This window comes from Heptranchias perlo, chromosome 7, assembly GCF_035084215.1.
Source record: "Heptranchias perlo isolate sHepPer1 chromosome 7, sHepPer1.hap1, whole genome shotgun sequence".
In the NCBI taxonomy this organism is placed as follows: Eukaryota; Metazoa; Chordata; class Chondrichthyes; order Hexanchiformes; family Hexanchidae; genus Heptranchias; species Heptranchias perlo.
The window spans coordinates 87,040,795-87,065,940 of record NC_090331.1 but is presented as its reverse complement, the minus strand read 5'-3'; the positions used below and the strand labels follow the sequence as shown (position 1 = coordinate 87,065,940).

General features: G+C 44.1%; 1 protein-coding gene across 3 annotated transcripts in view; it reads right to left on the bottom strand.

Annotated features, from left to right (window-relative positions):
• LOC137323937 (flagellum-associated coiled-coil domain-containing protein 1-like) overlaps positions 1–25,146 on the bottom strand; it is a 62,566-nt gene that overhangs the window by 2,051 nt on the left and 35,369 nt on the right. For 2 of the 3 annotated variants that reach the window (XM_067988068.1, XM_067988069.1), the window contains exons 9-14: positions 22,094–22,146; positions 16,776–16,875; positions 12,921–13,024; positions 11,031–11,102; positions 8,306–8,395; positions 4,010–4,119 (exon numbers count right to left, since the gene is read on the bottom strand). In XM_067988068.1, coding sequence (XP_067844169.1) covers positions 4,010–4,119; positions 8,306–8,395; positions 11,031–11,102; positions 12,921–13,024; positions 16,776–16,875; positions 22,094–22,146 — 529 coding nt within the window. The remainder of the gene's footprint in view (positions 1–4,009; positions 4,120–8,305; positions 8,396–11,030; positions 11,103–12,920; positions 13,025–16,775; positions 16,876–22,093; positions 22,147–25,146) is intronic. The other variant, XM_067988070.1, reaches the window with a different exon arrangement.

The following is a 25,146-nucleotide window of genomic DNA, read 5'->3' as shown; positions in this document are numbered from 1 at the left end:
GATACCACAGATGCGCCCCTAAACCAAGGGAGAAGCTCCCGTGTAACTGCTAGGATCATACCCAGCAGATTTTCTGGTTCACTGTTTATTGTATTTAAACCACAACTACAGATTCACATGGAAGGACCATGTTTTTTGAGCCAGTTGCTTTGGCCTTTGTTAGTCAGTACAGAAGTCTTCACCCTTGTGCAGAATCTCTGCGGGCTTCCCATAGAGGCGGACAGGTAAGAAGTTATCAAGTTGTCCTTTTCAACTTGGGGAATTGAGCAGCAGGTCTAAGCTGGAAGTATCAAGAAGGTTTAGCTTGTCTATGCGTAGCTGGAATGGAGGTTTTAAGGTCCCTCGAACACTGGGGCCAGGGAAGGCTGTGCAGCCGAGACAGCCTTCACCTAAACCAGAGGAGAAGCCATGTCCTTGCAGAAAGGGTAAATAGTGCAGTGGGAAAGATTTCAACTAGTTGGGAGGGGAAATTCCACACTAAATCAAAACATGTGAGAAAAAGACCAGCAGGACCCATGGGCAGGGTCGGGGTCGGGGGGGGGATTGTTACCAAAATGAGAGTTCTGTACATGAATGCAGAAGTATGAAATAAAACAAATGAGTTAGAAGCACAAATTCAGCTTAAAGGATAGGCTGTAGTAGGCACTACAGAGACCTGGCTACAGGCGCTGCGTGATTGGGAGCTAAATATTCCAGATTTTAGGATCTTTAGAAAGAATAGGAAAATTGGGAAAGGAAAGGAGTAGCAATATTGATAATAGACCCATGAAATGCCATCTCCACCAAACTGGTTGAATGAAATTCAACAGTTCAGCTTCTTCCAAAACTCAGCACTGCTGTGCATGCACATTTCACCATGTATCAAGCACATTGCTGCACCTTCCCAGTGGGCCAGGATAGTCTGTACAAATTCTATCAATTAACACGGCCAGGGAGAGAAGAGATTAAAGTTGCTCTGGTAGTTTGGTAGAGAGTGGTTTCAGTGCACATCATGACAATTTTGAGACTTGGGGCTGATTCCAGCTGCTACACAATGGAGCTGACAACAGATCTCCCATCACTGGACCATCACTGTGCTTTGAGCTTAGTCAAGGTGATGCAGCCAAAGTGGAATGAGATTAAGAAACTTCATTTCATGATTTTGATGTCAAACTTTGGGTCTCTTGCATTTACAATAATAAAGGCAAGAGATCCTACCTATAGTATCCATTATCCCATACTAGTTAACATTCTGAAGAGCAGTGTACTAATAACCTGCCTACAGATGTGGATTGTCTGAATTACTAAACTCAGCAGAACATGTTACAATACAAAGGTCTGATTCTGGGGTGTAGGAGACAGGAAATAGGGATAAAGGGAACATTCTCTGATCGGCAGGATGTGACAAGTGATGTTCCCCAGGGATCTGTATTGGGGCCTCAACTTTTCACCATATATATTAATGACTTGGGTGAAGGAATATAGAGTTGAATATCCAAGTTTGCAGATGATGTTAAGCTAGGAGGCACAGTCATTTGGAGCAGGAAGTTACAAACTGGCAGATGGAGTTCAATGTGGGGAAGCGTGAGGTCATCCGCTTTTGATCCAAGAAAGACAAATTAAAATATTTTCTTAATGGTGAGAGATTAGGAACTGTGGAGGAGCAAATGGATTTAGGGATTCATGTACAGAAATCACTAAAAGCTAGTTCACTGGTACAAAATGTAATCAAAAAGGCTAAAAGAACATTGGCCTTTATCTCAAGAGTGTTGGAATACAAAAGTGAGGAAGTGATGCTTCAGTTGAATAGAGCCTTGGTCAAACCCCATCTGGAGTACTGTGTTCAATTTTGGGCAGCGAACCTTAGGACGGATATATTGGCCTTGGAGGGAGTATAGCATAAATGAACCAGAATGATACCAGACCTTAAAGGGTCAGGTGAGGACAGGTTGCATAAATGTGGTTTGTATTCACTCAAGTTCAGAAGCTTGAGGGTGATCTAATTGAGGTGTTTAAAACGATAAAGGGATTCAATAGGGTAGATAAAGAGAAACTATTTCCACTGTTGGGGAAGTCCAGAACAAGGGGGTGCAGTCTTAAATTAGAGCTAGACTATTTAGGAGTGAAATTAGGAAGCACTTTTTCACACAAAGGGTAGTGGAAATCTGTAACACTCTCAAAAGGCAGGTCAAACATCTTACATTAAATATAACAAATATACAAATACATCACAAATGTTAATATTTGTCAAGCTCAAAATGCTTGCTACTTCAATGATGATGTGTGTTGCAATAGTAATCCTTTTCAGTACAAGAGGAACTGCAGGTTCAGACTTTAAAATTTAAAGTGCTTTTTAAGATTGTTTTACATCTGTAGAAGAGTTGAGTGCAGGATTTAGAAAGTTACATTTTGATTGAAATGTTTATTTAAAAATTCGAATTTGGAGTTGTTTCAATATCTTTTGTTTTAATTACTTTTAAAATTAGTCAAATTAAAATTTTCAAGACTGAGATCGATGGATTTTTGTTAGGTAAGGGTATCAAGGAATATGGATGAAAGGTGCCAGTAAATGGAATTGAGGTGCAGATCAGCCATGATCTAATAGAATGGTGGAACAGGCTTGAGGGACTGAATGGCCTCCTCCTGTTTCTATGAGCCTATCACCTACCCCATGAAGCCACTCTGCCCCATACAGAATTTACCATTCACATGGCAAGACTGCAGCTATAGGAATCATTCAGTGCCAATGATGTGGGGGTTCGGTCTGCCTTTAGCACTCTTCCTATGTCAACATTAATTGATATTCCGATCATAGAGATAGAGAAACCATTTGATGGTAAATAGCTGTTCAGAAGTTGAACATTCAGTTTGAGGCTCCTTGGGAAGCCATAATGCTTTTTGGTCTCTGCAGTATAAGGGCAGCTTTCGGTTTCAATTTAAAGTTTCCCGATGACAGGAAAGAAAACATTAATGTCTTTAATGAAGTAGAGGGACTGAACAAGAATTAGCCAACCAAGAAAATAATTAACATTATTCTTCAGTGGCTTCTCACTTATGCAGGAGCACTTCTTTACCATAAAAGAAAGTGTATACGTCGTACTGGACTGGGATCGAGCCACATAATTTTCCAGTGCATTGAAACATGTCAAAACTAATCTGTGCAGAGTTAGGTGATTTCAGTTGGGGTACTCCAATTAGCTTTGGTGCCCCTAGGTTAGACAGCAGAAATTTAATCTGGGCCTGTACTCCTGATCATTATCCAGTGACCCCCCACCACCACCCCCCCCCCCCCGCACCTTTGCTGGAAGTGGGTGAGTACAGATGCTAGGTAAGGGCAGGATTGAGTCACCTTGTGTGAAGCCCAGCCATTTGGGAGAGAGCCCAGCAATGATGCCAGAACTAAGAGTTTATAACCATCAGGAAAGACTGAACTGCCTGAGGCTCTTTTCTCTAGAAAAGAGATGGCTGAGGGGTGACCTAATAGAGGTCTTCAAAATTATGGAGAGGTTCGATAGGGTAGATGTAGAGAAGCTGTTTCTATTTGTGGGGAAGTCCAAAACTAGGGGTCATAAATATAAGATACTCACTAATAAATCGAATCAGGAATTCAAAAGAAATTTTTTTACTCAGAGAGTGGTTAGAATGTGGAACTTGCTACCACATGGAGTGGTGGAGGCAAATAGAATAGATGCAGTTAAGGGGAAGCTAAATACGTACATGAAGGAGAAAGGAATAGAAGGATATGTTGATAGGTTGAGATGAAGTAGGGTGGGAGGAGGTTCGTGTGGAGTATAAACACCAGCACAGAACAGTTGGGCCAAATGGCCTGTTTCTGTGCTATAAATTCTATGTAATTACATAGAATTATATAATTCTGTGTGATGGTTTCAGGAAGATAATTGGCAAAATAAAAAATTTGCACAACAGTGCAACATGTACACTGAATTTTAAAGTAACAGTGCTTTAGTTGAAACCAGTTGGTAATGTGTTTTCTTAGCAGAGAAATGTAGGTCACAGGTTGTATTCTTACTTCAGATCGATGTTTTGAGCCTCTAAAGAGTCTATTGAAGCCACGTATTTCTTGTGCATACCGCTTACATCTGCCATATAGGTTCCTTCAATTTCAGACAGCTTAGCTTTCTGAAATAATAATTTTTAAAAAAATCACAATCATGAAACATTTTGTTCAACATAATGCAGACATCATATTTAAAACAGGCTGCAAGCATAATGATACTGGGCATTGGCCAAAGAGAAGGGGTGGACACAGCTTTGAATCCTATTCTACCCAGAGGGGTGTCAAACAGGGAAGGGCTGACCAAAGGCTGCCTTGTTTCGCAGTCCCTTGGTATCTCATGGTGGCAGTGCACTTCCATCTCATCCCTCTCCCTCTAATTTTAAAAAGCTCTATTAAATTTCCTCTTAACCTTCTCCAATCCAAGCAACATTTAACCCTGTGTTTCCTGTCCAACCAATATTCTATCCATTCTGCTGCATTTCCTCTTTTTGAATTTTTGTAACGAGCCTCCTGTGCGACATCATATTGAAGACTTTCTGAAAATCCATGTACACGACACAAATAACATTCTCCATCTGTTTAATTGGTCACTTCTTCAGATAGCTTTACTGGCTTAGAATGGAATCTTACAGCACAGAAGGAGGCCATTCGGCCCATCATGCCTGTGCCGGCTCTTTGAAAGAGCTATCCAATTAGTCCCACTCCCCCCTGCTCTTTCCTCATAGCCCTGCAAATTTGTTCATTTTCAAGTATTTATCCAATTCCCTTTGAAAGTTACTTTTGAATCTGCTTCCACCACCCTTTCAGGCAGTGAATTCCAGATCATAACAACTCACTGTGTAAAAAAAAATTCTCCTCCTCTTCCCTCTGGTTCTTTTGCCAATTACCTTAAATCTGTGTCCTCTGGTTACCGTCCCCCCTACTAGTGGAACAGTTACTCCCTATCTATTCTATCAAAACCCTTCATAATTTTGAACACCTCTATTAAATCTCCCCTTAACCTTCTCTGCTCTAAGGAGAACAATCCCAGCTTCTCTAGTCTCCCCACATAACTCAAGCCTCTCATCCCTTGTCAAACCTGACTTGCTGTCAACAAATCCATGCAGGCCATCCTTGATTAACATTTCTAAATGCTCACTAATGTGACCTTGAATTATGGATCCCAAGAGTTCGCACGACTGAAGTTAGACTAACTAGCTTATAGTTACCTGGTTTATCCTTCCCCAGTACAGGAATAAATGGATTTGATTATAATGGCAGTGTTTAACTTTTCAGAGCCAATCCTTACAAGGCTGTTAAATGTGCAGCTGCTTCTCTATCACATCTCAAAGCATGTCACATACAAATAATTACTTTTTGAAGTACAGTGACAGTTATGTAGGCAAATACGGCAGCTCCTATGCACACAGCAAGATCCCACAAATGAGACAAATGACCAGTTAATCTTTTTCCCCTTCCACTAGTGTTGGTTGAGGGAGGAATACTGACCAGGACACTGGAGAACTCAATCCAACAGCTTGTGCCTTTAACATAATAAAACGTCCAAGGTGCATCACAGGAGTGTTATCAAACAAAATTTGACACCAAGCCACATAAGGAGATATTAGGACAGGTGACCAAAAGCTTCATCAAAGAGGTAGGTTTTAAGGAGCGTCTTATAGGAGGAGAGGTAGAGAAGCGGAGGGGTTTAGGGAGGGAATTCCAGAGCTTAGGGCCTAGACAGCTGAAGGCATGGCCACCAATGGTGGGGCGATGGAAATCGGGTCTGCACAAGAGCCCAGAATTGGAGGAATGCAGAGATCTCAGAGGGTTGTAGGACTGGAGGAGGTTACAGAGATAGGGAGGGGAGAGGCCATGGAGAGATTTGAAAACAAGGACCGGGAGTCAATGTAGATCAGCAAGCACAGGGATGATGGGTGAACGGGACAGTCGAGTTAGGATATGGGCCGCAGGGTTTTGGATGAGCTCAAGTTTATGGAGGGTGGAAGATGGGAGGCCGGCTAGGAGAGCATTGGAATAGTCAAATCCGTGCCTTTGTTACCTCTGGACGAAGGTTTCAGCACCAGATGAGCTGAGGCAGGGGCGGAGACGGGCGATGTTATGGAGGTGGAAGTAGGCGGTCTTGGTGATGGAGCGGATATGTGGTCGGAAGTCCATCTCAGGGTCAAACAGAACGCCAAGGTTGCGAACGGTCTGGTTCAGCCTCAGACAGTGGCCAGGGAGAAGGATGGAGTTTGTAGCAGGGACCGAAAACAATGGCTTCGGTCTTCCCAATACTTAGTTGGAGGAAATTTTTGCTCATCCAGTACTGGATATTGGACAAGCAGTGTGACAAATGAGAGACAGTGGAGGTGTTGAGGGAGAAGGTTGTGAGGTACATGAGGCATCAGCGTACATGTGGAACCTGACGTGTTTTCGGATGATGCCACCAAGGGGCAGCATGTAGAAAAGAAATAGGAGGGGGCCAAGGATAGATCCTTGAGGGACTCCAGGTAACGGTGCGGCAGCGGGAAGAGAAGCCATTGCAGGAGATTCTCTGGCTACGACTGGCTATATAAGAATCGAACCAGGCGAGTGCAGTCCCACCCAGCTGGACAACAGAGGAGAGGCGTTGGAGGAGGATGGGGGTGTGGTCAACCATGTCAAAGGCTGCAGACAGGTCGAGAAGGATAAGGATGAGGAGGGATAGTTTACCATCGTCACAGTCACCTAGGATGTCATTTGTGACTTTAATAAGGGCCGTTTCAGTACTGTGGCAAGGGTGGAAACCTGATTGGAGAGGTTCAAACCTGGAGTTGCGGGAAAGATGGGCACGGATTTGGGAGGCGACGTCACGTTCAAGGACTTTGGAGAGGAAAGGGAGGTTGGAGATGGAGTAGTAGTTTGCAAGGACAGGGGGGTCAAGTTTGGGTTTTTTGAGGAGGGGGTGATGAGGGCAGATTTGAAGGGGAGGGGGACAGGAGAGGGAACCTGAACAATTCAGCTAACATGAGGGCCAGGAAGGGAAGTTGGGCGGTCAGCAGTTTGGTGGGAACAGGGTCGAGGGAGCAGGAGGTGGGTCTCATGGATAAGATGAGCTCGGAGAAGGCATGAGGGGAGATAGGAGAGAAACTAGAGAAAGATGCGAGTTCAGGGCTAGGGCAGGGAGGAACCTTAAGGGAAGTTTGGCTTGGTGGGCTAGGGGAAGGGAGGGAAACGGCAGAGGCAGCTGAACAGATGGTCTCAATCTTTGTGACACAGAAGCCCATGAGCTCTCGCACTTGTTGGAGGTGAGGGTGGACAGGCAGGGAAGAGGGGTTTAAGGGAATGGTTTGTAGTGGAGAAGCCGGAGGTTATCTCTGCATTCGAGGATGAAACTGGAATAATGAGTTTTGGCAGAGGAGAACAGGACCTGTTACTGCTTTATATGGTTCAACCAGATCTAGCGATGAATGGCTAAACCAGTTGTCCGCCATAAACGTTCAAGTCTGCATCCCTTGGACTTCAAATAACCTCATGGAATTCTCAACGTCCACCTGAACAGGCAGACGGAGCCTCGTCTGAAAGAAGGGCACCTTTGTTAACACAGCCTGCTCTCAGTACTACACTGGAGTGTCAGCTAGATTACATCTTCAAGTCTGGGTTTGGAGCTTGCACCCATAACCTTCTGACTCAGAGCCAAGCATGTAGCAAATGAACTAAGCTGGCGCTCTTTGGTTTTAAACAGGAACCTGCTATGGTTTCCATGACCAGCTTTTAACAAACCAGTCCCCACTCAAGAGCTCGTTGTTCCACTTCCCAGTGAGTGTGCGTCAGGGTATATTGTGTCAGCCATTGCTCAGTTGGTAGCACTCTCACCTCTAAGTCAGAAGGTTGTGGGTTCAAGTCCCACTCCAGAGACTTGAGCACAAAATCTAGGCTCACATTCCAGTGCAGTACTGAGGGAGTGCTGCACTGTCGGAGGTGCACAGTATTTTACTGAGAAACTGGTCGACCAGGAAAAGGACTCGCAACTCACATCAGGTGGAATGGGATACTTGCCCACTATCAAACATTCCATGTGATGGTGCACACGCACACTTACTGATGCTTGGCTTGGGAGTAACTAATTGGCAGGTGGGGGTGCGCAGGCTTTACTCTGTATCATGCTATACTTGACCTGGGAGCTCTCTGTGGTGACGATGGATGCCAAAGGTGGGAAATTGTTCTGTTCATACATGGACAGGCACTGAAGCTCACAAAGACATTTCTGAAGTCCTTTTGTGATAAACCAGCCATATTTGAAAAGTATGATCCTAAGGCTAGAAACATTTACAGGAAGGTGATTACATTATATTCTAGCTGCGCCTCAACGTGATTTAGATATTGAGTCTGATTCCTTAGTGTTTCCGTCATCTTTTCCAGCTTATTCTGCAGATCCTATAAAACGACAACAGGCCAAATGTTATTTCAAGTCACTATATTTAGCAGAGTAAATTATCCGCCACTTTTAATTCCCCTCTGCATCATGCTGCTTCCTGACTGACAACTTGCAATCAAACTAATCCTGGCCCCTTGAGCCAGTCACTTGAGCGTGCACAATGGCAGCTTAGCGGTGGAAAACACCTAGACATCACTGGGGTGCCGTTTCCCCCTTGTGACATTCGTGGAATGCACCTCGTGGGAATTCACAGACGGGATTTTTTTTTGATGATTGGCTTCTCAAAAGTTTATTTAAGAGAAAGGTAGGATGCTGTGATTAAGAAAAATGTAATTAGTAGCTGCAAAGAATTTAGATTTCTCTCAATGAGAGCTGTTGAGGTTTCTGAACCTGTGCACTAATTCCATTAATGTACATTGCTTCGGGAGGATGAGAAGCTCACAAGCTTGAGAATGGAATGGTTATTACTAAAAGCTGGGGAGGGGAGGAGATAGAGGTGACAACTGTCTTTTAACCTTATCTGCCCAATTATTTTACAGGCTGTAATGTAAAACCTTTAGTACATGGAACTGAGAGAGTCCTTTATAAGTATCTAACAACATTGTTTTAATTGTTTATTCACTACACCATTCGTTCTTCGTTAGAATAGCAGTCTGAAGACAGCGAACTAGTGTACATATGGGCACAGCTGCTTTTACTTTGTGAGTTATAACATTAATTGTTATGACTCTGACTGAGGAAAATATCTTTTGTCACTCTCTTGACCAGCATTACACCGCCCTCTCATGACACAATCAAACAGTAAAATAAAATTCAACCCTGGATAGCAAAATTGCATTTTCAAACCCCAGTCTATGCTCAGTGTCCTTAGGTTAAGGACGAGGAGATCAACCAGGATTCATATTTCTGATCATAATCCAGTGATCTCTGCTGAAAAGTGCAACTGTCAGGACATAAGATGAGGAAAATAGTTGCTCCAGCAGGGGTAATTTAGTTTTAAAACATTGGTGGACCCTCAAGATTACGGACCAGTTTTAATAATGTACTTTCCAGAGTTGTTTTTGCAAAAATTTGCCTTTAATGTGACCATTCTACCTTGATTACTTTTGTTTGTTGGATACTTTGGAAGATAATCTGAAAATGATTTGGAAAAGGACTCGAGAAGTCTGACAGAAAAGGCCATTTGTTCCATCTAGCCACAGAACATTTTAAAGCCGCCCTATTACAGACGCTGTCCCACTTAGCCAAAGACCTGGATGAAAGGTTTGCAAAATTTCAACCCTCTCCAGCGCCCTCCCCAGCACAGTTGATCAACAAAACTCCACAAAGTATTCATCTGTATTCTTATTTACATGATCTCAGCTGCACAAAAATGATCATGTCCCATGGGACACTTGATGGTCTCTGTCTATTTCTATCCCTATAACCTTTAATACTATTCTCAACCAGATAGGTATCCAAATTATTTATTTTTTTTGAGTGCCCAAATGGCATAGGATTGACTGTTTTTGTTGGGAACCGATTTCATACAACTTGGCAGGAAGAAAAATATTCTAATCTTTAGGCTTATCCCAGACTTGAAAAGTCATTACTCTGGTTCTGCTTGCATTTATACCTATCCCGCTCAGCAATTTAAAGACCTGCTTCATGCTCCCTCTCAACTTTCTCAAGAGGCAGGCCTGATCTGTTTCAATCAAGATTCATTGAACAGCATGCCCGAGCAGAGCAATGCCCTGAAATTCAACACCACTTTGCATGAAAAATCAGTCACTGCACCCGAGACTCCAGCAGTGTTGGCACCAGACAGTCAGAGAATTCAAGTCAGTAATCTCCAAGAGAATGTTGACAGGCTGCCTTTAATCTCTGCAGCCCTTATGTTGAGGGTGCATCCATGGTGGTATTGGGTAGGGAAGTCCAGGATTTTGACCCAGTGACCATGAAGGAATGGCAATATATATCCGAGTCAGGATGGTGTATGATTTTGAAGGGAACTGGTGCTGATGTTCTCCAGTGCTGTTGCATCTGCACCTACCTAGGCAACTGGTGAGTATTCCATCACACTCCTGAATTGAACCATGTAGATGGTGGTGAGGCTTTGAGTGGTCAGGAAGTGAGCCACTCTTTTCAGAGTGCCCAACCTTTGTCCTGCTCTCATAATCACATTGTTGACACCCTCCAGCATGTTGATGGTGGGGGACTGGTGAATGTGATGCTTTTGAAGATCAGGGGCAGATAGTTATGCCTTTTCTTGTTAGAGGTGGTCACTGCCTGCCACTTACGTAGCAGGAATGTTATCTGCCACTTGTCAGCCCAAGCCTGGATGTTGTTACGGTCTTTTTGTAGACTGACAGGGGCTGCTTCATTAGCAGCGGAGTTGTGTAGAGAGCAAACAGCCCAACTCTTGACCTTATGATGAAGGGTAGGTCATTGCTAAGGAGATGAAGATGGGGAAGCAGTCTTGAGGAACTCATGCGGCAATGTCCAGCTATGGTCTCTGACAACCACAACCATCATCCTTTGTGTCAAGTATGACTGCAGCCATTGGAATAGTTAACAGAGGGTTCAACCGAATAGTGCACAGACAGAGATGCTTTACGTTTCATTAACACCATTCCTGTATAAACATGTTCATACCATGAGCTCCAGCTTTAATTTCTTCTGCTCCGCAGCTACCATAAGTACGGCTTCATACTTCTCAGAAGCTTCCTGAGAAAACAGAGGCATAGAGTTAGATTCAGTGGTAGGTCATTTATTAAAATAAGTTTTTTGTTTCTGCATCCTGCAAACTGGAAAACTCAAGTCAGTTGAACTGCAAGACTGCAGCTAACCTAATTGGAACATGTCACAAGTGTCCATTATTTACATAATAAAAGATAGCTATAGATAGTCTTATTTTTAGAGTTTGTTGGGGTTCTGTGAGACATGGATAAAATTAAAGTCCACATTTAATTGCAAACAAAACCTAAAAACAGTTTTTAAAAACCTTCATCTCTAATCAAATAAATTTCAAAATGTGGGTAAATATACTTTATGGTATCATCCTGAACAGGAATATCCCTAGTCTGTGCTGAGTTAGATGATCTGAGTTGGGTTGGCAAAGGCAGGAAAGGGGCAATACAACTGGCCCCAGCATCCCGGTCCTAAGGAATCGAAGGTAGGGTCAACGGAGACAGAGATTAGCTAGGGTCCTGCTCCAATGACCCCTGTTAGAAAGTGCATTTGGAGTGATGGCAGGATTGAACTCTCAGTAATCACCCATGATTGAATATCCTACCCCATTCATTCACAGTCTGGACTCGCCCGTGAAGGGTCACCACGCCCATGATACGAAAGGGCTGGTGTGTGACTTCCTTCAGAGCATAGGACAAAAAAATTCTCTGGAAAGTAACCTTTCACTTCTAACGCTTAAACTTGTGACGGAGAATAGATTGTAAAATCCATCCAATGCTTTTTTTTGGAAAAGGAAATGATGAACTCAAAGGGCCACGCTTGTCAACCTTTATAAAATGCTGGTTAGGCCTCAGCTGGACTATTGTGTTCAATTCAGGGCACCGCACTTTAGGAAAGATGTCAAGGCTTTAGAGAAAGTGCAGAGGAAATTTACTAGAATGGTAACAGGGATGAGGGAATTCAGTTATGCGGAGAGACTATAGAAGCTGGGGTTGTTCCTCAGAGCAGAGAAGGTTAAGGGGAGATTTAATAGAGGTGTTCAAAATTATGATGGGTTTTGATAGAGTAAATAGGGATAAACTGTTTCCACTGGCAGGAGTGTCGGTAACCAGAGGACATAGATTTAAGATAACTAGCAAAAAATGCAGGGGGGAGATAAGGGGAATTTTTTTTTACACAGCAAGTTGTTATGATCTGGAATGCTTGAAAGGAAAAATTTGCAGGGCTACAGGGAAAGAGCAGGGGGCACAATAGGCCGAATTCTCATCCTTGTTTTCATATCCCTCCATGGCCTCTCCCCTCCCTATCTCTGTAACCTCCTCCAGCCCTACAACCCTCCGAGATCTCTGCGCTCCTCCATATCTGGCCTCTTGCACATCCCCGATTTTCTTTGCTCCACCATTGGCGGCCGTGCCTTCAGCTGCCTAGGCCTTAAGCTCTGGAATTCCCTCCCTAAACCTCTCCGCCTCTCACCTCTTCTCCTTTAAGACGCTCCTTAAAACCTACCTCTTTGACCAAGCTTTTGGTCACCTGTCCTAATATCTCCTTATGTGGCTCAGTGTAAAATTTTGTTTGATTACGCTCCTGTGAAGCACCTTGGGAAGTTTTACTACATTAAAGGCCCTATATAAATGCAAGTTGTTGTTGTTGTCGTACATACAAAAGTGCCGGACAGGAAAACACCCACAAGTCCATCGAGCCTGTCCCGTATACATGACAATACAGACACTCCCTACCCACCTTGAAAAATAACTCATATTTTCAAATCCTTTCTGTGAAAAAATGGACAAAACATCTTGAAATGTGACACTTCATTTATCCCATCTGATACCATATTAAAAAGATTCTACTCACTTCCAGCTCTTTCTTGTGCTCGTCGACCACGGAAATAATCTGTTCTTGGAAACCCTCTTCCATTAACCTTTTCTCTTGGTCACATCTATTTTGCATTGAGTTCTCTGTGGGACAGAATAGATGTTTCATCCAAAGGCTGCCATGCTGAATGCTACAGTGCACAACAGCTGCTTTGTGTCATATGGAGACAAACCTGTAATTTTTCCCACTTTTATAGTTTAGGATGTTGATGGCTTCAGCCTAGGCTCAGCGATAGCACACTCGCCTCTGGATCAGATGGTTGTGGGTCCAAATCCTACTGCGGACTTCAGCACATAATCTAGGCTGACATCTCTGTACATTACTGAAGAATAATTGTATTTCAGGAAAGATATTAAACTGATGCCCTGCTTGTCTGTTCAGGTGCATGTAAAAGATCCCATGGGACTGTTCAAAAAAGAGGTGAGGAGTTCGCCCCGGTGTCCTGGCCAATATTTATCCTTCAACCAACATCACTAAAACAGATTAACTGGTAATTTATCTCATTTGCTGTTTGTGAGACAAACTGTTGGTAGGGATGTGATTCATGTATGAGAAAAGAAGAAAGAAAGACTTGTATTTATTTAGTGACTTACATGACCTCAGGATGCCCCAAAGTGCTTTACAGCCAATTAAGAACTTTTGAAGTGTAATCACTGTTGTAATGTAGGAAACGTGGCAGCCAATTTGAGCACAGCAAGGTCCCACAAACAGCAATGTGATAATGACCAGATAATTTGTTTTCTTATATATAAGTGTTGGTTGAGGGATAAATATTGACCAGGGCACCGGGGAGAACTCTCCTGCTCTTCTTCAAATAGTGTCATCGAACCTGTTACGTCCAACTGAGAGGGCAGACGGGGCCTCGGTTTAACATGAGTCCCTGCTCAACACTGTAACAGAGCATCTTAAAAAATCATAGAATCATAGAAAATTTACGGCACAGAAGGAGGCCATTCGGCCCATTGTGTCCGCGCTGGCTGAGAAACGAGCCACCCAGCCTAATCCCACTTTCCCGCATTTGTTCCATAGCCCTGCAGGTCACGGCTCTTCAGGTGCTCATCCAGGTATTTTTAAAATGAGTTGAGGGTTTCTGCCTCCACCACTCTCTCAGGCAGTGATTTCCAGACCCCCACCACCCTCTGGGTGAAAACATTTTTCCTAATTTCCGCTCTAATCTTTCTACCAATCACTTTAAATCTATGCCCCCTGGTTATTGACCCCTCTGCTAAGGGAAATAGGTCCTTCCTATCCACTCTATCTAGGCCCCTCATAATTTTGTACACTTCAATCAAATCACCCCTCAGCCTCCTCTGTTCCAAGGAAAACAACCCCAGCCTATCCAATCTGACATCATAGCTAAAATTCTCCAGTCCTGGCAACATCCTTGTAAATCTCTTCTGTACCCTCTCTAGTGCAATTGCATCTTTCCTGTAATGTGGTGACCAGAACTGTGCGCAGTACTCAAGCTGTGGCCTAACTAGTTTTATACAGTTCCAGCATAATAAAGGAAAGTATTCCATATACCTTCTTAATCACCGTATCTACCTGTCGGCTACCTTCAGGATATGTGGTCATGCACTCCAAGGTCCCTCACTTCCTCTACACCTCTCAGTATCCTCCCATTTATTGTGTATTTCCTTGCCTTGTTTGCTCTCCCCAAATGCATTACTTCACACTTCTCTGGATTGAACTCCATTTGCCACTTTTCTGCCCATCTGACCAGTCCATTGATATCTTCCTGCAGTCTACAGCTTTCCTGCTCACTATCAACCACACGGCCTATCTTTGTGTCATCCGCAAATTTCTTAATCATGCCCCCTATGTTTATGTCCAAATCGTTAATGTATACCACAAAAAGCAAAGGACCTAGTACCGAGCCCTGCAGCACCCCCCTGGAAACAGCCTTCCAGTCGCAAATACACCCATCGACCATTACCCTTTGCTTCCTGCCACTGAGCTAATTTTGGATCCAATTTGCCACATTCCCTTGGATCCCATGGGCCTTTACTTTTTTGACCAATCTGCCATGTGGGACCTTTCAAAAGCCTTGTTAAAATCCATGTAGACTACATCAATTGTACTACCCTCATCGATCCTCCTTGTCACCCCCTGGAAAAATTCAATCAAGTTAGTCAGACACGACCTTCCCTTAATAAATCCGTGCTGACTGTCCTTGATTAACCCGTGCCTTTCTAAGTGACAGTTTATCCTGTCCCTCAGAATTGATTCCAATAATTTGCCCACCACCGAGGTTAGACTGACTGGTTTGTAATTACTCGATCTATCCTTCGCTCCCTTTTTAAACAATGATAGCAGTCCTCCAATCCTCCGGCACTATGCCTGTATCCAGTGAAGTTTGGAAAATGATTGTTAAAGCCTCAGCTATTTCCTCCCTGGTTTCTTTTAACAGCCTGGGATACATTTCATCCGGCCCTGGTGATTTATCCACTTTCAAGGATGCTAATCCCCTTAATACTTCCTCTCTCATTACGTTTATCTCATCCAATATTTCACATTCCTCCTCCTTAACTTCAATCCCTGCATCATCCCTCTCCTTTGTGAAGACAGACGCAAAGTATTCATTAAGAACCATACCCACATCGTCCGCCTCCACACATAGTTTACCTTTTTGGTCTCTAACAGGCCCTACTCTTTCCTTAGTTATCCTCTTGCTCTTAATGTATTTATAAAACATCTTTGGGTTTTCTTTGATTTTACCTGCTAATATTTTTTCATGCCCTCTCTTTGCTTTCCTAATTTCCTTTTTAACTTCACCCCTGCACTTTGTAAACTCCTCTAAGCTTCCCGTAGTATTGAGTCCCTGTACCGTGTGTTTTTGCGGTCCGTTGTATTCCAACAGGCCGTAACATCACATAACAGCCCACATTTACAAAGCACATCATAGAATCACAGAATCATAGAATGGTTTCAACATAGAAGGAGGCCATTCAGCCCGTCGACCCCGTGCCGGCTCTCTGCAAGAACAATCCAGTTAGTCCGACTCCCCCGCCCATTCCCCATAGCCCTGCAAATTTTTTCCCTTCAAGTACTTATCCAATTCCCTTTTGAAAGCCACGATTGAATCTGCCTACACCATCCCCTCGGGCAGTGCATTCCAGATCATAACCACTCGCTGCGTAAAAAAGTAAAAAATGAATTCTTTTGGTGAGTTTTGTGAGGAATGGAAGACTTTCTAGTTCTGGATCCCCACTGTCAGCATTGAGAACCCTCAGGCCAGCTATTCCACAGTCTGCTACAGAGTAAACCTCTTCCTATACTCTGCCCCACAACAGAAGAGAACTCCCTATTTGCCCCATTTCCCACATCAGCCATCTTTGTGGTCTCTCGGAGTAAGATTTCCAATTCGCAGCAACTTCAGAGGCAGCTTCATTTGGTGGCCCATGCCCAGCAGGAGGGCTGAATGAACACCGTCACAAACTTACTGTATGGAGGAATTTTATAACCATCACAAAGTTCAACGCATCAGTCTGCACTTGATTCTAATTCAGGGTCCCAGAGATGGAAGGACAGAGTGATTACCCACTGCAACACCCAGCCACATCATGACATATTTGAGTTAAATACATATAGCTTCAACAATGAAACCTCTACATATTATACTAAGCCCATTATACAGATTAGCCGTGATCTAATTGAATGGCAGAATAGGCTCGAGAGGCTGTATGGCCTACTCCTGTTCCTAAAGTACATACATTAAAGTAAATTCTAAAAAAAATTGAAGCAAGAGACATTGCTTGGTTAACAGTAAAGTCCACTTCCAGCTCCCTCTCTAGCACATATCTCAGTGATTACTCCACTGAAGCAGTCACTTACTCTGTAGAACCAGTTCCATTCTCTTCTCTGTTTCATACTTCTCTTTCATTTCAGTCTCTTTCTGTGACCAGCTTTCATTCATTTCCTCAATGATGGTTTCCTGGGTTTAAAAAAAACATATCTTATTTACTTAGCATCGATATTGTTAGGAGCAAATTCAAAAGTCTCGGAATTTGAAATAGCTCCAAGTAGCATTTCTTTAATTTCCATTCATAATATGAAAAATAATTCGATACAAACATCAACTCCACCAATCTCCAGGTCTCCAGTGTGGCCTCTGGTGTTGTGACTTGAGCCACAATACACAGGTGAAGGAGTGTGCTGACTGCACACACAATCTGCAAACTTATCTTCTCCCTCTAATATAACCACATCCCCCACCAGTGCTAACTATGTTGCTGCTGTGTTCTTAATGTTACATTTAAGTGAAGCAAATTTGGGTAAATTCAGATTTTTGCTTTGTATTCAGCTTCACTTCTTTGGTGGCAGGGGTTTTAAAAAAACACCAATTGGACAGACTTCCTAGCATAGGTGAAATGTCCTGACAGCAGATTCCCAGAACTCGAGTATACATACAGCAGTAGAAGTAGGCATTGCCTTCATTCATTGCAAGCATTCAGCTGTGGCTCAGTGGATAGCACTCCTGCCTCAAAGGCAGCAGTGATTGTGGGTTCAAGCCCCACCCCAGAGACTCAAACACAACATCCAGGCAGAACTGAGGAAGTGCTGCACTGTCGGAGGTGCCATCTTTCAGATGAGATGTTAGACCAAGGCCCTGCCTGCCCTCTCAGGTGGATGTAAACGATCCCATGGCACTATTTTGAAGAAGATCAGGGGAGTTCTCCCTGATGTTCTAGACAATATTTATCCCTCAACTAAAAGCAGATTATCTGGTCATTATCAAATTGCTGTTTGTGGGAGCTTGCTGTGTACAAATTGGCTGCTGTGTTTTCTACATTACAACAGCGACTACACTTCCGTAAAGCACTTTGGGACTTCCTGAGGTTATGAACGGTGCAAAATAAATGATTTCTTTATTCCCCCTCTCCCCTTTAGTCTTGTAGCAATCGGAGAGACTACTATCATCAGGCTACCAAAAGATTGGAGGAGTGGGGTAGCTATCATAAGGTCTTCCATTCCATATCTGTACCAGAGATTTGTGACAAATATAAAATAGCGTTTACTTTTGTCTTTTGACATCCGGCAGCTCAACCTGGAATTGCTGCGACACCGAGACGGGGTATTGTCAGTGCACATCTAAAGGAGTTGTAAACAATTTTACAACACCAAGTTATAGTCCAGCAATTTTATTTTAACTTCACAAGCTTTCGGAGGCTTCCTCCTTCCTCAGGTAAATTTACCTGAGGAAGGAGGAAGCCTCCGAAAGCTTGTGAAGTTAAAATAAAATTGCTGGACTATAACTTGGTGTTGTAAAATTGTTTACAATTGTCAACCCCAGTCCATCACCAGCATCTCCACATCATCTAAAGGAGGACATGTCGTCTCCCACACTCTCCCACCCTAAAATGCTGTTGAGGCTGGGGGTCAATTGAAAATTTCAAAACTGAGATTGAAAGATTTTTGTTCGGTAAGGGTATTAACGGTTATGAGACCAAGGCAGGTAAATGGAGTTAAGGTACAGATCAGCCATGATCTAATTGAATGGCGGAACAGGCTTGAGGGGCTCAATGGCCACCATTTCCTTCAAGGAGATGGATACGCCATTACCCTTAGCGCCCAAATTGGGCCAAATTCAGGAATTTTGGTGCATTAGTTCAAACCTGTGCAGTTCAAACCACTTTATGCCTGGAATACAGTGCCATGTTTGTCCCCGAGGGGAGTGGAAAAGAACTCAGTATTGAGTCACATGTGGTCATTGTGCAATGCAAGAAGTGGCAGCCAAGGACCCTAGTTTAGCCCTTGTTATGGGGGAATCATCATTACTGCTTCACACAGTGAGAGAAAGCATTATTGGAAAATATTAATGTGCAGCAATTGGCTCTTAGGTGCAAGAGAAAGCTGAAGCTCCAAAACCAAATTTGGGGAGGGCCTGTTAAAAAAAATACTTGGGTTGTAGGAAACTATATCCCTTTATTTCTGCAGCTGAAGTCTTTACAAAGAATGTACAGCACAGAAACAGGCCATTTGGTCCAAAGGGTCTGTGTTGGTGTTTATGCTCCACACGAGCCTCCTCCCACCCGACTTCATCTTACCCTAACAACAAATCCTTCTATTCCTTTCTCCCTCATGTGTTTATCTAGCTTCCTCTTAAAGGCATCTATGCTATTCACCTCAAATAATCCTTGTAATAGCGAGTTGCACATTCTAACCACTCTCTGGGTGAAGAGGTTTCCCCTGAATCCCTATTGGATTTATTAGTGACTATCTTATATTTATGGGCCCTAGTTCTGGTTTCCCCTGCAAATGGAAACATCTTCTCTACGTCTACCCTATCAAACCCTTTCATAATTTTAAAGACCTCTATCAGGTCACCCCTCAGTCTTCTCTTTTCTAGAGAAAACAGCCTCAGCCTATTCAATCTTTCTTGATAGATATAACCTCTCATTTCTGGTATCATCCTTGTAAATCTTATTTGCCCCTTTTCCAGTGCCTCTCTATCCTTTTTATAATGTGGAGATTGGAACTGTTCACAGTACTCCAAGCGTGGCCTAATCAAGGTTCTGTACAAGTTTAGCATAACTTCTCTGCTTTACAATTCTATCCCTCTAGAAATGATCCCCAGGGCTTGGCTTGATTTTTTAATGATCTTATTAACCTGCGCCACTACTTTTAGTGATTTCTGCATCTGTACCCCTAAATCCCTTTGCTCCTCTACCTCATTTAGACTCTTATTCCAAGGAGTAAGTGGCCTCCTTATTATTCCTACCAAAATGTACCACCTCACACTTATCTACATTGAAATTAATTTGCCAATTACACACCCATTCTGCAAGTTTATTAAAGTCTTCCTGTATTTTGTCACAGTCCTCCTCAGTATTAACTATACCCCCAGTTTGGTGTCATCCACAAATTTTGAAATTGTACTTCCGATTCCTGAGTCCAAATTGTTACGGTAAATTGTGAACAACAGTGGTCCCAGCATCAATCCTTGTGGAACACCACTTTCTACCTTTTGCGAGCCTGAGTACCTACCCTACTTTCTGTTTTCTGTTTTGTAGCCAGCTTGCTATCCATTCTGCTTCTTGTCCCCTGACTCCACACACTCTGACCTTAGTCATGAGTCTACTATGCGATACCTTATCGAAGGCCTTTTGTAAATCCAAATATATTACATCTACTGCATTACCCTTGTCTACCCTTTGTTACTTCTTCAAAGAATTCAATAAGGTTGGTCAATCATGACCTTCCCTTTTGAAATCCGTGCTGACTATTCTTTATTATATTTTCAGTTTTTCTATTACATCATTGAGTAAAGATTCCATTATCTTTACTACCACCGATGTTAAGCTAACTGGTCTATAGTTCCCTGGACTGGTTCTATCTCCCTTTTTAAATATAGGAATCACATTATCTGTCCACCAGTCCTCTGGCACTGTCCATTTTCTAATGAATTTATATATATATTTTTTTTTTAAAAATAGTGCCTCTGCTGTCTCTTCCCTAACTTCTTTTAATATGAGCGGATGCAATCCATCTGGAAAACATCTTATCCTCTCTAAGTTTGATTAGTTTTTCAATTATTTCCACCCTTTCTATCTGAAACGTCTTTGATTTAACGAATCATTTTCATATGGAAGAGATCCCTGCTGGTCAGCGCTGGTTAGTATCTTTCTCTCGTATATTTTTTTTGTGTGTGCTCCTGTTTGGTAGGGGCACTGAATGTTACTGTTTAATGTTAATACTGGACATACAAGCTGAAAGGTAAGGCCATTTTTCCTCTCAAACTTGTTAATTCCAATGTTATATAGAAAATCAAAAATAGTTTATTATTTTAAAATAATGGTCGCCATGAAGTGCACAAAGAATGCTCAAGCCTCTTGTGAGGAGGGTGGGGGGAGGGGGATATAGCACAGGAAACTTGAGCACATAGTCTAGCTGAACACTCCACTGCGGCACTGAAGGTATCACTTTGTGGATGAAATGTTAAATTGAGGCCCCAGTTGTCTGTTCAAGGGCTCATTAAATTTAGAATCCTCATCTTGTATTCACATCTCTCCATGGCCCCACTCCCCTTATCTCTTCCAAGCTTACTGTCCTTCCCACGCTTTTTAAAATTCATTCATGGGATGTGGGCATCGCTGGCGAGGCCGGCATTTATTGCCCATCCCTAATTGTCCTTGAGAAGGTGGTGGTGAGCCGCCTTCTTGAACCACTGCAGTCCGTGTGGTGACGGTTCTCCCCCAGTGCTGTTAGGAAGGGACTTCCAGGATTTTGACCCAGCGACGATGAAGGAACAGCGATATATTTTCAAGTCGGGATGGTGTGTGACTTGGAGGAGAACGTGCAGGTGGTGTTGTTCCCATGTGCCTGCTGCCTTTGTCCTTCTAGGTGATAGAGGTCGCTGGTTTGGGAGGTGCTGTCGAAGAACCCTTGGCGAGTTGCTGCAGTGCATCCTGTGGATGGTGCACGCTGCAGCCACGGTGCGCGGTGGTGAAGGGAGTGAATGTTTAGGGTGGTGGATGGGGTGCTAATCAAGCGGGCTGCTTTGTCCTGGATGGTGTCGAGCTTCTTGAGTGTTATTGGAGCTGCACTCATCCAGGCAAGTGGAGAGTATTCCATCACACTCCTGACTTGTGCCTTATAGATGGTGGAAAGGCACTGGGAAGTCAGGTTGGGTGAGTCACTCGCTGCAGAATACCCAGCTTCTGACCTGCTCTCGTAGCCACAGTATTTATATGGCTGGTCCAGTTAAGTTTCTGGTCAATGGTGACCCCCAGAATGTTGATGGTGGGGGATTCAGTGATGGTAATGCCGTTGACTGTCAAGGGGAGGTGGTTGGATTCTCTCTTGTCTTCCGACTCTGGCCTCTTGTGCATCTCATTCTCCCTTCGCCCCTCCATTGGCAGCCGTGCTTTCAGCTGTCTATACCTGCCTTCTGGAATTCCCTCCCTAAACCCTTCCACCTCTCTACCTCTTACCATCTCCAAAAACAGATTAAATAGCCACTCATCCCAATGCCACTGGTAGGACATTATTGGTGTATTATAGTTGCCATAGTTACCTACATAATAGTCACTGAACCGCAAAAGAAACTTGTTGTCTGAAGCACTGAGACTTTTCAACATGATAAGGCTCTATATAAATTTAAGTATTATTTGTTACTGTTATAACATATTAAGATCAAGTTAACACCTTACCTTATAGGACATGAATGCAGCCTGTGAATTTTCAAGCTGAGTCTTCAGCTCATCTGTGGAACAAAAGGAGAGAGGATTTTTTCCCCACCTATAAAGTTCACTCAAGGTCATAAAGTAGATCAGTTCAGGTATCGAATGAACTGTATATGAGACATCCCATATCAGACTGGTCCAGATACTGCATGCACCATATATCAGACCAAGTACTGCTTGTAACGTATATCAGACCGGTCCAGGTACCCCATGCACTGTATATCAGACCGATCCAGGAACCCCATGCACCCTATATCAGACCGATCCAGATACTGCGTGCACCGTATATCAGACCAAGTACTGCTTGGACCATATATCAGACCGGTCCAGGCATCTCATGTACCGTATTTCACATCGGTCCAGGTATTCCACATACTGTTCATCAGACCGGTCCAGGTACCTCCATGCACCATATATCAGACCGGTCCAGGTATCCTGTACTGTATATCAGACCAGTCCAGGTACCTCCATGCACCATATATCAGACCGGTCCAGGTATCCTGTACTGTATATCAGACCAGTCCAGGTACCCCATGCACCATATATCAGACCAGCCCAGGTACCCCATGCACCGTATATCAGACTGGTCCAAGTATCCCATACTGTATATTGGACCGGTCCAGTTATTCCATTTACTGTATATCAGACCGGTCCAGGTATTCCACGTACTGTATATCAGACGTACAGGTATCCCATGTACTGTATATCAGGCTGGTCCAGGTACCCCATGCACCATATATTAGACCAGCCCAAGTATCCCATGTACTGTATATCATACTGGTCCAGGTATCCCACGTACTGTATATCAGACCAGTTTTTTTATATTCGTTCATGGGATGTGGGCATCGCTGGCGAGGCCGGCATTTATTGCCCATCCTTAATTGCCCTTGAGAAGGTGGTGGTGAGCCGCCTTCTTGAACCGCTGCAGTCCGTGTGGTGAAGGTTCTCCCACAGTGCTGTGAGGAAGGGAGTTCCAGGATTTTGACCCAGCGATGATGAAGGAACGGCGATATATTTCCAAGTCGGGATGGTGTGTGACTTGGAGGGAAATGTGCAGGTGGTGCTATTGCGATATACCTGCTGCTCTTGTCCTTCTAGGTGGTAGAGGTCGCGGGTTTGGGAGGTGCTGTTGAAGAAGCCTTGGCGAGTTGCTGCAGTGCATCCTGTGGATGGTACACACTGCAGCCACTGTGCGCCGGTGGTGAAGGGAGTGAATGTTTAGGGTGGTGGATGGGGTGCCAATCAAGCGGGCTGCTTTGTCCTGGATGGTGTCGAGCTTCTTGAGTGTTGTTGGAGCTGCACTCATCCAGGCAAGTGGAGAGTATTCCATCACACTCCTGATTTGTGCCTTTTGGATGGTTTGGGGAGTCAGGAGGTGAGTCACTCGCCGCAGAATACCCAGCCTCTGACCTGCTCTTGTAGCCAGGGTATTTATATGGCTGGTCCAGTTAAGTTTCTGGTCAATGGTGACCCCCAGGATGTTGATGGTGGGGGATTCGGCGATGGTAATGCCGTTGAATGTCAAGGGGAGGTGGTTAGACTCTCTCTTGTTGAAGATGGTCATTGCCTAGCACTTGCCTGGTGCGAATGTTATTTGCCACTTATCAGCCCAAGCCTGGACGTTGTCCAGGTCTTGCTGCATACGGGCTCGGACTGCTTCATTATCTGAGGGGTTGCGAATGGAACTGAACACTGTGCAATCATCTGCGAACTTCCCCATTCCTGACCTTATGATGGAGGGAAGGTCATTGATGACGCAGCTGAAGATGGTTGGGCCTAAGACCCTGCCTTGAGGAACCCCTGCAGCAATGTCCTGAGGCTGAGATGTTTGGCCTCCAACAACCACTACCATCTTCCTTTGTGCTAGGTATGACTCCAGCCACTAGAGAGATTTCCCCCTGATTCCCATTGATTTCAATTTTACCAGGGCTCCTTGGTGCCACACTCGGTCAAATGCTGCCTTGATGTCAAGGGCAGTCACTCTCACCTCACCTCTGGAATTCAGCTCTTTTGTCCATATTTGGACCAAGGCTGTAATGAGGTCTGGAGCCGAGTGGTCCTGGCGGAACCCAAACTGAGCATCGGTGAGCAGGTTATTGGTGAGTAAGTGCTGCTTGATAGCACTGTCGACGATACCTTCCATCACGTTGCTGATGATTGAGAGTAGACTGATGGGGAGGTAATTAGCCGGATTGGATTTGTCCTGCTTTTTTTGGACAGGACATACCTGGGCAATTTTCCACATTGTCGGGTAGATGCCAGTGTTGTAGTTGTACTGGAACAGCTTGGCTAGAGGCACAGCTAGTTCTGGAGCACAAGTCTTCAGCACTACAGCCTGGATGCTGTCGGGACCCATAGCCCTTGCTGTATCCAGTGCACTCAGCCGTTTCTTGATATCATGTGGAGTGAATCGAATTGGCTGAAGACTGGCTTCTGTGATGGTGGGCATATCGGGAGGAGGCCAAGATGGATCATCCATTCGGCACTTCTGGCTGAAGATGGTTGCAAACGCTTCAGCCTTGTCTTTTGCATTCACGTGCTGGATTTCGCCATCATTGAGGACGGGGATGTTTACAGAGCCTCCTCCTCCCGTTAGTTGTTTAATTGTTCACCACCATTCACGACTGGATGTGGCAGGACTGCAGAGCTTTGATCTGATCCGTTGGTTGTGGAATCGCTTAGCCCTGTCTATAGTATGTTGCTTCCGCTGTTTAGCATGCATGTAGTCCTGAGTTGTAGCTTCACCAGGTTGGCACCTCATTTTTAGGTACGCCTGGTGCTGCTCCTGGCTTGCTCTTCTACACTCCTCATTGAACCAGGGTTGATCCCCTGGCTTGTTGGTAATGGTAGAGTGAGGAATATGCCGGGCCATGAGGTTACAGATTGTGCTGGAATACAATTCTGCTGCTGCTGATGGTCCACAGCGCCTCATGGATGCCCAGTTTTGAGCTGCTAGATCTGATCTGAATCTATCCCATTTAGCACGGTGGTAGTGCCACACAACACGTTGGATGGTGTCC